The sequence below is a fragment of the Bombina bombina genome, chromosome 8 (genome assembly GCF_027579735.1).
Source record: "Bombina bombina isolate aBomBom1 chromosome 8, aBomBom1.pri, whole genome shotgun sequence".
Taxonomy (NCBI): domain Eukaryota; kingdom Metazoa; phylum Chordata; class Amphibia; order Anura; family Bombinatoridae; genus Bombina; species Bombina bombina.
In genome coordinates this window covers 207,826,933-207,840,498 of record NC_069506.1, presented here as the reverse complement: position 1 = coordinate 207,840,498, position 13,566 = coordinate 207,826,933, and the positions used below count along the sequence as shown (strand labels likewise).

The window sequence follows — 13,566 nt, the reverse complement described above, 5'->3', positions numbered from 1 at the left end:
CATATATATATATATAGTAATAACAATTTTTTATAAGGATTGAAAGTATATGGTATATGATAAGGAATTTAGGGCTAGATTACAAGTGGAGTGGTAATTTAACGTGTGCCCGTTAATGCACAAATGATTGGCTGGGGCTGCTGTCTTCCTTGTTCAGAGAAGAATTACCTTAGATTTTAGTGCTGGACTGAACTTAATAGGCAGGATCAAACTGATATACTACTGGAAAGTTCTACTCTGTGAAAAGCATTAATGGACTAAAAAGAAGCTGCACCCATGTGGTAAATTGCCATAGAACAAGCTAACACATTTTTGAGCTGGTTGTTCATTCCTGAGAGTGCGGTTCTCTCTGTGTGTTTTATGTCTTCCTAAGGGAATAAGGGGCAACCAGAAACAGACATCTTGCTCAGTGTGCTTAGAGTAATATGGCTGCACCTCACTGACAAGGCACAATGAAGGCCGAAACAATTGTCCGGGGTTGCCGTGTTCCTTGTTCAGAGTGGAATTGCCTGGTCTTTCGGCGCTGGACTGACCGTAACAGGCGGGTTCAGACTGATATACTATAGGAAAGTCCTCGTGAAAAGAATTACTGAGCTCAAAGAATATGCACCCAGGTTGTAAATCACCATAGAACAAGCTAACAAGTTAACTTAAAAAATAAACAGGCACATTTGTGGTTATAACAGACTGAGAAAAAAAACTAAACAGCGAAATCTACCCCGGATTTATTAAAAAAAAACTGCTGAGCATGTTTATATCAAGTTGAGTATAAAGTCCAAGAAACAGATAACAAATCTAAAGGCACAATTGAAGTGAATAATATATTAATGTGCAACTGTGCTTTCTATAGGCTTTATAATTTGTTGGGCAATGTAATGATTATACATAACTTTGTTTCATAAAGTTTCAATGGTATATTTCAGCTTTATGTGAGATCCAACACACCATGTGCCTCAGAAGTACATTTCTATCTGCCTTGTAGGGAATCAGAGACAAGTGATGGAAAATCAAAGAGTTCTGAAAAACAAAAAATCTGCCAAAATATTAACCTTTTCCCTAACAGGCCTGAAAAATACTATAAAAAAAGATTCCCTATAAATAGGCTGCTATTTATAAACCAATGAATACGGAGAATTTCTGAGATAGAAACAGATACAGGGTGATTTGTGTCTCTCAAGCATTCAAGTCTAGCCCAAATGTATGTTAATGTGAAGCTTGGTGTGAAGTACAGTGATCAGCTAATACATCTGAAGGGACAACTGATGTGAACCAAAAGGGATATGAAACTAAAATATTTTAGTTTATGATTTAGAACTTGCCATTTTCAATAACTTTGAAATTTACTTCTATTATCTAATTTGCTTTGTTCTCTTGTTATTCTTTATTGAAAAGAATACCTACATAGGCTCAGGAACAGCAAAGCACTTCAGGGAGCTAGCTGTTGATTGGTGGCTGCACATATATGCCTTTTGTCATTAGTTGAACTGATGTGTTCAGCTAGCTCCCAGTACTGAATTGCTACTACTTCAACATAGGATACCAAAAAGAACAAATCAAAATTGATAATTGAAGTAAATTGTAAAGTTGTTTACATCTGTAGAATCTATCTCTCTTCAGGCCTTCCTAACAAGCCAGATTTTGAGGATATCTGAACTGGAGCACAGGCGTTTAGTAAAAAAGATTATTTTACCTGCTCTCATCCAAGGTAATCCTGAAAATCTGTCCTGTAACTGAGGCCTGAGGACAAGTTAAAAAAACAAACAGTGATCCATCTGAATTGTGAAAGAACATATTTGGGTTTTATGTTCCTTTAACTTTAGTGAAAATAGTATTGTTTCTGGCACATCTTAGGTTCCTCCATTTTTTGTTACTTTAATTATTGTGGACTCAAAGGGATATAAAACACATTTTTTTTTCTTTTATGATTCAGAAAAAGTATGGAATTTTAAACAACTTCCTGTGACAGAAGTGGTGCACAGATCAATGACTGCTGACTTGTTGACAGCTGTATGATGCACTTCAGGTTTGTTTGCATGATACAGGTTTACATTTTTTGCAGTGACTGCATTGTTCTATATTAATGTTGTGACCTTTTTATAGTGAATTGCATGATACAGTTGCAAAAAAAAAAAAAAAAAAATGACAGTATCACTGATCTTTTACTGGTCACCACTTCTGTCATGAATATGTAGGTTCCAAGATAGCAGTGCCCAGTATACCCAGTATGAAAATACAAAGCTTCACCCACAAGCACCAGTAAAGGGTTAAAACTGGCACATGAAAAGCGTTAAAATAAGAGAATTGTTCTGCAGAGCACTTCAGAAGCAGGAGAAAAAAACTGCATGGTAAAGTGACAACGATTCTGCTGAAGTAATAGCCAACAGTTTAATGTCCTTTTAAACTTAAAGGGACATGATACCCAAATATTGAAGCTCTTGAAAGTGATGCAGCATAGCTGTAAAAAGCTGACTAGAAAATATCACCTGAACATCTCTATGTAAAATAGGATTTCTTTTTTTTACTTCAAAATTGATTTTTTTTTTTACCTCAAAATGTCTTTAGTAGCCATGTCCCATTGTAAAGGATCTCTAAGCAGCCAATCAGGATGCTAGTCCCGGGACTTGCAAGGGGGCATGCATCTGGCATGTGCAGGCACAGTCATGTTATTTCTCTACTCAGTATAAGGGAGTTTACTATGAAATCTCGTAAGATTTCAGTAAAATCTCATGAGATGAAAGTAAAGCAAAGCATGACCTCAGGGGCGCGATCCGATATATAGCGTAGTTTTTGACGCAAACGAGGGAACCCGCACCGGCCGTAATTTCACCTTGCACATCGGGGTATCCAATATACGGCGCCGTCAGATGCTAAAGTGGCGTAAGTAGGACAAACTGGCGTTGTTCCGAAAAGTGCGCAAATACACATTTTAGTCGTCGCAAGTACTTACGCCAGTATTTTGTCCACGTAAAGTCTCAATAAAGTTTAGTTTTATGCAAATTAGGCTAAAACTCGTAAAAATTACCCACGACTCCATCTAAAAATGCACAACGTAATTACGCTATTCAAAAGTCATATATAAACCAATGCGCAGCCGCCATTTTCTTCAGTGTGTTTGAATGGTTCATTGAGCTACAGCACACTACAGTGAGTTTAGGATTAGTAAGAGTAGTGAGAGAGGCGCAGCATAATAGTTAGTTAAGTCGGATTTTTGTTTGGGTAAGCTTGTACATTTACTTACACTTATTTTTACATATTGCACACATACATATACAAAATACACAACACTTTTTTTTCTAACACCTCACACATTTTATTTCAATTTTACAGTGTGATAGGCTGAGTGTTTGGTTGTGATTGTGTGTGATTGAACTGGGAGTGAGTGTGAGTGTGTGAGTATGTGTAGTGTGAGGATGTCAGGGAGAGGTAGGGCTGAGGGGAGGAGGGGAGCGGAGTATCAGGGAGAGGAGTATTGTAGCGGACAGGAGGAGCAGCGGGGTCCCCATCAGGGAGTAAGTGGAGTGGGGAGAGGGAGAGTTAGAAGGGATGATGGGAGGGGAGATGCCCAGAGACCAGGCACACTTAGAAGAGGGACAGAGGGTGCACATGGGGACAGAAGGGGGAGGAGGGAGAGGATAGGGAGGAACCCACACCAGGGACATCCCAGGGAGCAAGCCAGGTGGCCACAGAGGATGAGCGCATGAGATGCCCAAACTTCTCATTCAATGAGAATGTTGCGCTAGTCCAGGCCATCATGGGCAACCATAGTGCCCTCTTTGGCCAGGAGAAGGGCAAAGGTGTTGCTCGAAGGCGTAAGACAGCATGGTTGGCAGTAGAGGATGCTGTAAGCAGTGTGGCCCCGCAGAGGAGGACTTTCGAGGGACTTAGAAAAAGGTGGAACGATTGTAAGAGGCGGGTGAAAGAGAAGATGGGGCAGGAAGCCATGCACCAGAGGAGAACAGGTGGTGGTCCACCCCTGGAAACTGAATACAACACCTGGCAGGAGATGATACGCAGGTCCCTGAGTATCACAGCAGTCCGTGGACTTCCAGGGGCTCGTGACTCAGGGGCTGCAACCACAGTACCTCATGCTGGTGAGTAACATCCCACACACCAGTATTATATGTATTTGAGATATAACATCCTTTAATGTCACACATTCATGTACACAATGAGGAGCATGGTATTTGGCCTACTAACAAAAACATCTACAATTATATTTTACATTAATGCTACTTAACACAATGCAATTTATGATATGAGGTGGAATAGTGCAATACTAACATGTCTCAGAGTAACACAGGCCACAAGCCACATGTTTAGTTTTCAGTAAATGGACACTATAGCCATCACAATACTTTTAGCCCCGAAAGCAGGTTCTGTGCCTACATCAGGCTAAAGTAAATTTTGTGACCATAGTGTCACTTAAAGAACACATTTTCTCCATCACTGACATGTACACATTACTATTGTATGAAACACATACCTGTATACTGTGCAGATTAAAATCCATCATATCAAAAATCACATTGTGCACATGCATGTTATACAGTTTGACATAAGAATGAGTATTGTCCCTAGCATGTATCAATGTACATTGTATGCCCACATGGACATATATATGTACTAATCCCTATCAACATTTGACTCCTCCACAGAACCTCCTGTCACCAGGCAGCAAACAGGCATGCTGCCACCTCCACCACCAGTCACTGGCATGTAGCCACCTCCACCACCAGTCACAGCCATGCAGCCACCTCCACCACCAGTCTTCAGGCAGCAACATGGACAGTATGCTCCCAGGCATAAGCAGGGTTGGATTGCCTCCGTTGAGGACCCAGAAGTGATGCCACCACCATTGGCATACGACCCCTGGCAAGATACCTGGCCTGAGGAATATCCTTTTGGCTTTGAGGGGGAGCCAAGTCAGCCACGAAGGGTCCATGTCTTTACCCCCCCCCCCCCAACACAATATCAGGCCAGTCATGGTTTTTCCACACAGGGGATGTCGCAAGAAATGCAAACTGGACAGGCTGAGTGGTCACACACTAGTCGCCAATGGGACTACCGATCCAGCCTGAGAGCTCCACCATCCTCTTCTCTTGGGAGAGCTCCACCATCCGCTTCCCTTGGGAGAGCTCCACCATCCACTTCCCTTGGGAGAGCTCCACCATCCACTTCCCTTGGGAGAGCTCCACCATCCGCTTCCCATGGGAGAGCTCCAACCATCATCATATGAGCATATAGCTGAAGTTGTCCCTGAAGCACCAGCAGCTGAAGTTGTCCCTGAAGCACCAGCAGCTGAAGTTGTCCATGAAGCAGATGCAGCTGAAGTTGTTCATGATGCACCAGCAGCTGAAGTTGTCCCTGAAGCACCAGCAGCTGAAGTTGTCCATGATGCACCAGCAGCTGAAGTTGTCCATGATGCACCAGCAGCTGAAGTTGTCCATGATGCACCAGCAGATAGAGCTGAACCTGCACCTATAATCACTGCTGCTCAAGAGCCTGTAGATCCACTGTATTCTCCCCTGGGCGAGGAATACATTTCACTACAGAGGAGGCTCATAACAAGCTGCGAGAGCAGACAAAAAGGCCAACACAGGTTTCACAGGAGCCAACAGAGGTTACTCCAGTGTACCATAGAGTTTCAGAGGGACATGGCAGCATCATTAAATGCAATTGTACAAAACCAGTCGCAGATTAAGAGAGTTATTTCTGATATGCAGATGCAGATTGACAACAGATGGCGGGAACAAAACCAACTCTTGGGTGTGTTGGTTGAGCACTTCACACACCAGCAGGACACTGCCTCCAGCCTATCATCTGTGGCCAGCACTCCAGCAGAATCGTCTGAATCTTCCCAAACAAGGAGAACCAGGAAATCCACTCCAGTCACCTCAGCCCCCTCATCCAAGAAGCCTAAAAAAAAAACTATTCTTATTGTTCACCATAAATCTTGTCCTCTGTTATTTACCATATAATTGTCATCCACATCCATGTGAAGGGTACACTAATATTGTTTAAACATATAATAAGGCCTGTGTGGAAATGGACCAAAAAAGGTAATATCATCATGTTTATGACATATTCATGTTCTATAAACCACATCACATAGTTGTGTATGAAGGGTACATATAGTAATATTTACTTATAAGATGCAAATCAAGGTTTCTCACATCCAATGGATATTGACACATGGGCAGGGATAGGCACGAGGCAAGGCTGTGGCGGACATTTTCTAAAGTAACGACCTTTAGTGAAGGACACCTTGCCTATCCCTGCACATGGGTATATATATCTAAATAATAATGTATTTACAGAAGGTGTGAACATAAGGTATGAACATCCATTTTGATTCTTCTTAATGATAGTCAATAAATCATAGTGACCTAAACATGAATTAAACAAATGAGATATTTTCAGTAATTAGGGTGGTTAAGGGAAGGGGGTGGGATGTAGTAGTTTCACTTACATGCAGTGGAAACCGCAGTATGTAATTCTATGACCAGCTGCAGCAGGGGCAGCACCATGACCAGGGACCTCAGCAGCAACTATAGAATCAGCATGTGTAGACGGAACAACAGGGGCTTGTAGGGCTTCCAGCACCCCTTGTGCCCCATGATGCATCCCTTGTGCCCCATGATGCACCCCTTGTGCCCCATGATGCTGCCTCTCTATGGAAAGCAGGAAAACATGGTGGCTAATGAGGATGTGCATTGGCGGGTTTTTAAGGCCTCCTGTTGAGAGGTTGTGCTGTTTGTGATTGGTTTGACACACTTGCAGGGGCAGGAATAATAAATGCTTTGAAGAGGTTTAACTATTTGTGATCAAGCTGCTGATATGTATGTTGTTGAGCATGCATTTGTTAGGCCTTCAGAGAGTTACGTTGGTTTTTAAGTCAGTGCAAGGGTTGCTGCGCCTGCAATTTCTGGCGAGATGAGAATGGAGTAGATTTTCTGAATTCTACACGCGTCAGTCCTTACGCTGTATATTGGATACCAAACTGCGCGTGTTTTGTATGTCAGTCTATGGGTAAAAAAAATACGGGCGAAGGCAGAAATATATGCGCGTAAGTTGTATGCTACGCCGTATATGTGATGCCAAACCTGCGCAAAATTTGGCGTCGCTGGCTTTTGCGGGCGACGCTGCATATCGGATCGGGCCCCTGAACTGCTGATGGTGATTGGCTATTTTTTTCCCCAACCTACAGCTGGACAGTAGCAGAAGGATAACTGTTCACTTGAGGACTTTCTATTGTGAGATGAATACATTTTGAAGTAAATTATCTTGCTTTTTTACATACAGATGTTCAAGTGATATTATCTTGTTAGTTATACTGCAACAAGAAGTGATTTAGCAAAAGGGCATTATGTCCCTTTAAATGTCATTTCACATGAAATGGTTAATAAAGCATATTGAAAATATTTATATTCTGACAAATTTTTTTCTGCTGCTCTCAATGAGAATGGAATACGTCCTGTAGGGTCCACAATGCTGTCACTGCAACATTTAACACAATGATTAATTGATTGTATCAGCCCTGGAGCTCATTTATATCTGTCCTTAATTGGCCACAGCAAAAGAGATATGATAATAAGTTCAAAGGGTATGTCCATGTACTGCAAAGCAATGCACATTTTACCAACAAAAAAACAGTTTAAATGCTTTATGTATGTTGTGATCTTTTACATTGCAGTGCTAAAGAATTATAGATATTTGTTATACATGTACAAAATGATTTTAATGTCAATTTAAGATAACTATAAACAAAGAGAGGAATGAAGAGGAGGAACATTTTTATATTCAATGTCTTGGCCTTTTTGGTTTCAGATTTTTTTTTCCCAGCATACATTTCTTCACTTTGCTCTTTCAATTCTTTGCCTTTGATACTGGTAAATAATTCAGTGTGTTCAGACTCTGTCTTTCCTTTACTCTGTTTGTAACAAACAGGCTACATACACTGTCTATTGATTTCCCTTCCTGGTCGCGTGTCTCTACTTTCTTCCATAAAGATTTTACAACTACATTCTCTGAACAAATGTCATTGCTTTTGCAAAAACAAAATCCAGTTGTTCTTCTTATGGTACTAGTCATACGAATACAACTACAGGAAGGTATTTTGTATTACGTGACCTTATCATTACAGAGAAGTCTGCAAACATAATTTTTCAGAATAAATTGCTATTGTGGCATCACAATACATAAAGGTACAAAGGAGAGAACTATTATATATATATATATATATATATATATATATATATATATATATATATATATATATATATATATAGTACATATTTAGATAGATAGATAGATAGATAGTAGATTATTTTTCAGAATATATTGCAAATGTGGTATCACAATACATAAAGGTACAAAGGAGAGCATACAGTGATATAGTGTTTCAAGTAATAGAACAAGTTAACAAGTCATTAAAAGATCAAATGAGTGGATAGTTTATCCAAACACCACCAACTCTAACCCGCATAGTATGTAGAGAACAATGTGTAACACTGCAGGATATGAGTGATCTAAAAAGTTGTAAATCTAAAAGTGGAATATCTGGAGTTTAAAGGGACAGTGAACACAATTTTTTTTCTTATATGATTCAGATGCAATTTTAAGAAACTTTCTAATTTACTCCTATTATTAAATTTTCTTCATTATCTTGGTATCTTTACTTGAAATGCAAGAATGTAAGTTTAGATGCTGGCCCATTTTTTGTGAACAACCTGGGTTGTTCTTGCTGATTGGTGGATAAATTCATTCACCAATAAAAAAGTGCTGTCCAGAGTCTGAAACAAAAAAAGCTTAGATGCCTTCTTTTTAATTAAAGATAGCAAGAGAACGAAGAAAAATTGATAATAGGAGTAAATTAAAAAGTTGCTTAAAATTGCATGCTCTATCTGAATCATAAACAAAAAAAAATGTGTGAAGAGATGTGATAAAACAGCTTCCATGCATCTTAGCATGCTCTCCACCAGTCTTTCACAATGCTGTTGGGTGACTTAGCTTGTGACCATCCATCTTGCTCTTGATCACATTGCAGAGGTTTTCAATGGGGTTAAGATCTGGAGATTGGGCTGGCCATGACTAGTTGTTGATCTGGTGGTCCTCCATCCACACTTTGATTAACCTGGCTGTGTGGCATGGAGCTTTGTCCTGCTTGAAATACCATTCCTTTAGAGTTGGGGACATTGTCAGAGCAGGACACAAGTTTTCTTTCAGGGTATCCTTGTACGTTGCTTAATTTATGCGCCCTTCACAAAGAAAAATCTGCCTGATTCCAGGTCATCTTCTTAGATGAGTCAAATTTTCAACTTTGCCCAACACCTGGTCATCTAATGGTAAGACGGAGACCTGGAGAGGCCTACAAGCACAGTGTCATGCCCCCACTGGGAACTTTGGGGAAGAATCTGTGATGATCGGGAGGTACTTCAACAAGGCTAGTAGGTATGCAGTGTTAAAATGTCTAGATCACTGTATGGTGCAATTTGTACAAACAATGCTGCCCTCTAATACTCTTGCAAATGTCTAACATAGTTCTAAGCATTATTGCAAAACTGCTGCCATATAATGCTTAAGACACAAGCAAACTCCTGAGCATACCTATCTGCTTTTCAACAAGGATAGCAATAAAACAAAAACTCTATCTGAATCACAAAATATTTTTTGGGGGATTTCATGGGTAGAATATACCACTCATTATTTCCCTAAATATACCATATAGGTGGTTAATTGCAATCCTTTAGAAAAGTTTATCTAATTATTTGCTGTAGAAAATCCCTATTAAAATCTTCGGGGAGTTTTGTTAAGAAATCTTTTGATAAACTTTTCTACAAGATTGTGATCAATCTCATTTGTTTTTCAAATTCAAATTAAGGGGTTTAAGTAATGGTTTTCTGTGAAGCAATGCTACACTCAACTGGGGTGAGTCCAAGTAGTGCTCTATGGGCCGCACTGTTTAGAATCTCAGGAAGAGGGATGCCAGTTGCTGCTAAAGCCAGGGCCCACTGTAATTAACTTGGGATTAGTGCTGTTAGCTCCCTAAATGCTGTATCAAGACTCTTATTAAAGTATTGTGTGTTAGTTAGCAAACTTTTTATAACCTTGAAGGAAAATGATCGCTGGCCTTGCCTTTGGCACCAAACCTGGATGTGAGGTTTTAAAAGGTAATTTCAGACTTGATTCAGTGCTTGGTTATTTTCGTGTGGAGACCAAAGCATTCTTGATCCTGCTCTGCTTCCTGATAAGAACCATGGCAGAGTTTTTGGACCACGCTACCTGTTTTACCCTCTGAGATATATGTTCTATGGACTTACTTTCTGGCTGTGTTACTTTGGAAATAAATTCTGACCTGTGTTATTGATTTGTCATCCTGCTTTGAAACCTGGCTTTGGACTGCATTTCTGGTTTTAACCCCTGGCTTGTCTATGGATAATTCTTTAGAACTGCTTACTACTAAAGGCTGCTTATTCTCTGCTCTACTGGTTTCAGTAATTAAGTGCTAGATTACGAGTGACAAGCGGTATTTTGTGTCTCTTTGCGCACATTGTAAATAGCGTGCATATTACAAGTTAAAAGTAAACAAAGTTAACATGCGTCAGGCTAGCGTGACTTTAGAGCTCTAGTTAACTCTTACGTGAGACAAAAAAGATGCACAAAACACATCAAAAGTAAATTTAACAGTACAGTTGCACTCATGATAACACTGTCTGATAAAAAATATTTAAAAAACAATTGCATTAAAAAGTTAAACGGACTCAGGCATTAGAAAAAAGTGCTTTAATATATCTATACATACTAGAGATGTGCATTCGTTTTTAGTCTAATGCACATTTTTGACGAAAATCGGATTTTCATTTTGTTTTCATGCACATTCATTTTACATTTATATGTTTTTCACCTAGAGCATAATGTACTTTTTATTATTAAATATATATTTCTATGTATAACTGATACTGTTCATGTAAATATATCATGTATATATGTATATATATATATATATATATATGTATATATATATATATATATATATATGTTTGTGTGTATTTACAATAAAATGGACATTTTCCTGTAAATAAAGAACATTAAAATGTTAAATATGTAAAGTACATATACAGTAACATACATAAATAAAAAGATACATATACATATGTACATAATTGAGCTTTAAAACGGGATTGTAAAATTGCGACATTAATATAACTTTTTGCAATCAGTTTTCATCCACATTACTGCACATCTGAATGCCAATTGTTTGTTGGCATGATGGGCACACTGGGCACAATTTTTCCATCACTATATTGTCACTTTTAAACTTTCACAAGTATTGTTTTTACAATATTTGTTTATAATGTTAAAGCACCATATCAATTTTCGTGTGATCTGAAAACAAGATGGCAAATACAGGTTTCTATTGAAAGAACTTATAATATCTTCTTATACTGGATTTTAAAAGTACTAAAACTGTAAAGAGTGAACCAGCTCCACTGCAACATTGTATTAGCCTAGAAGATATTCATACCAGATTGCACCTTTGTGAGCATTGTTATATACACCTTCAAGTCCAAACACGGTCATTATAGTGTGTTTCAAAGTGCTTGCGCCTACATTATGGAACTCCTAAATGAATTAAATGCGACTTCATGAAGGGTGAGTTATAGGTTTATAGGTTATAGACCCCACAAAGACAAATTAGTTGAAGCAGGAACAGTACAACAGGCACTGGAGACTACCAATCTGAAAAAAATATATGATTATGGAAACAATACATTTGAAGAAAACAAAAACAGCAAACGCAAGCATTTTTTAAATGCAATCTATGTTGTTAGCATTTAAATAATAAACAATACCTGAGGGAAGGTATCTATATTTTGTATCTATCTGAGCAATTCTCTCAAGGAATTAATGCATTACTTGGCAGAAGTTGAACAGAACTCATCTAAGTCTTTTACATATCATCAAACACAGAAAGTAAACAAGATTTTGAGACACTGCCAGGATTTCATAGAGTGACTGTGTTTGAAACTAAATGTATAGAGAAATAGCCATTGCAAAATACCAGATAAATAATTAAAACTGGAGGAAATCTAACACAATTTCTACAAAATATATATGAGTGAAAAATAAGTGATCTGATTTCAAGTAAAGTATATATTTTTATTTTGTAAAGCAGAAACATCATAGCTAAATTTGATAAGCAGTGTGCAGCCAATCAGGACCAATACTAAGGTAGCGTTAATTCTTGAAACAGCATTCTTTACAAATAGAAGATAAAAGAAATATTGGTACAACTCTTGCAAAGAAAAGTCTATATTACTGAAAAAAAGAATATTTTTCTTATGTTTTTTTTGTATAATTATATTCTCTTTAAATTAAACACATATGGTCTTTGGTTGTTGGTTATTGTAAACAATGATACTGATGACTCATGTTTCCGAAAAATCATGAAAATAATTATAGGGAATAAATATTGAGTTCTACCTGTGTCCAAATGCCGTGAGAGGCCCTGGCTTCGCAGTAAGTCAAAAAACTCCAAGCATTTTTCATTATCTGAGTACTCCTGTTTGCTATAGCATAGTTCTTTCATCAACCTTATTGCATTGTTGCAAGTATCCTCTTCATAGTCCCCTGACATCTCCCACTACCATCTCATAGCACTGTGAGGAGAAAATATATACTGAGAACAAAACTGCTCACCTATCAATTATATATATATATATATATATATATATATATATATATATATATATATATATATACAAACATAATTATCATAATTAATTTTAGTACATTAAAAACGGACATTAACGTCAAAATAAAACTTCTGAATTAGATAAAGACATATAGTTTTAAAAGACATATCAATATACATTTATTACCAAATTGACTTTGTTGTTTGTGTATCCTTTACTGAAATGCAAACCTAGGTAGGAGTAGGCGAATGTTTTGCAACATTCGAAAAATTAAACAAATTTTAACGCATTTGTTAGTTTAGAATTTCCGATTTTTGTACAACATTCTAACATTAGTTAAATGTATTTCTAATGCTTTCTTTAAATGAAATATTTGATTCAAAATTTCTAATAATTCGATTCGAATTATGCAATATTTGAATTTTAAAAATTTGAATTTATATATTTGTAATAGTATTTCTAATGCTTTCTTTAAATGTAATATTAGATTTATGAAATATTTGAAATAGAAACATTTGAATTGATATATTTGTATCTATTATGTATCAATTTACTAAATTCCCTACCACAGGGATCAGCAACCTTGGCTCTCCAGATGTTTTAGAACTACATTTCCCATGATGCTTAGACAGCTTAAAGACACTTAAACATCATGGAAAATGTAGTTCTAAAACAACTGAAGAGCCAAGGTTGAACATCTGAATAGTATTTGTTAAATTGAAAGTTACATTAGAAATTTCAAATTTGGACATTCAATCTAATTATAAACATTCAAATTCGACAGTGACATTCGAAAACTGTAAATAGCAAGAATATTCGTTCTTATCAACATTCGATTATGTAAATTGAATTTCTACAATAACATTCGTTC

The 13,566-nt window shown here is 37.6% G+C and overlaps 1 protein-coding gene across 1 annotated transcript in view; it reads right to left on the bottom strand.

Moving 5' to 3' along the window:
- Positions 1-12,637, bottom strand: part of SYT3 (synaptotagmin 3) — a 248,623-nt gene extending 235,986 nt beyond the window's left edge. The window contains exon 1 of the mRNA XM_053689972.1: positions 12,484-12,637. Within this exon, the coding sequence (XP_053545947.1) occupies positions 12,484-12,637 (154 nt within the window). The remainder of the gene's footprint in view (positions 1-12,483) is intronic.
- Between the last annotated feature and the right edge of the window lie 929 nt (positions 12,638-13,566).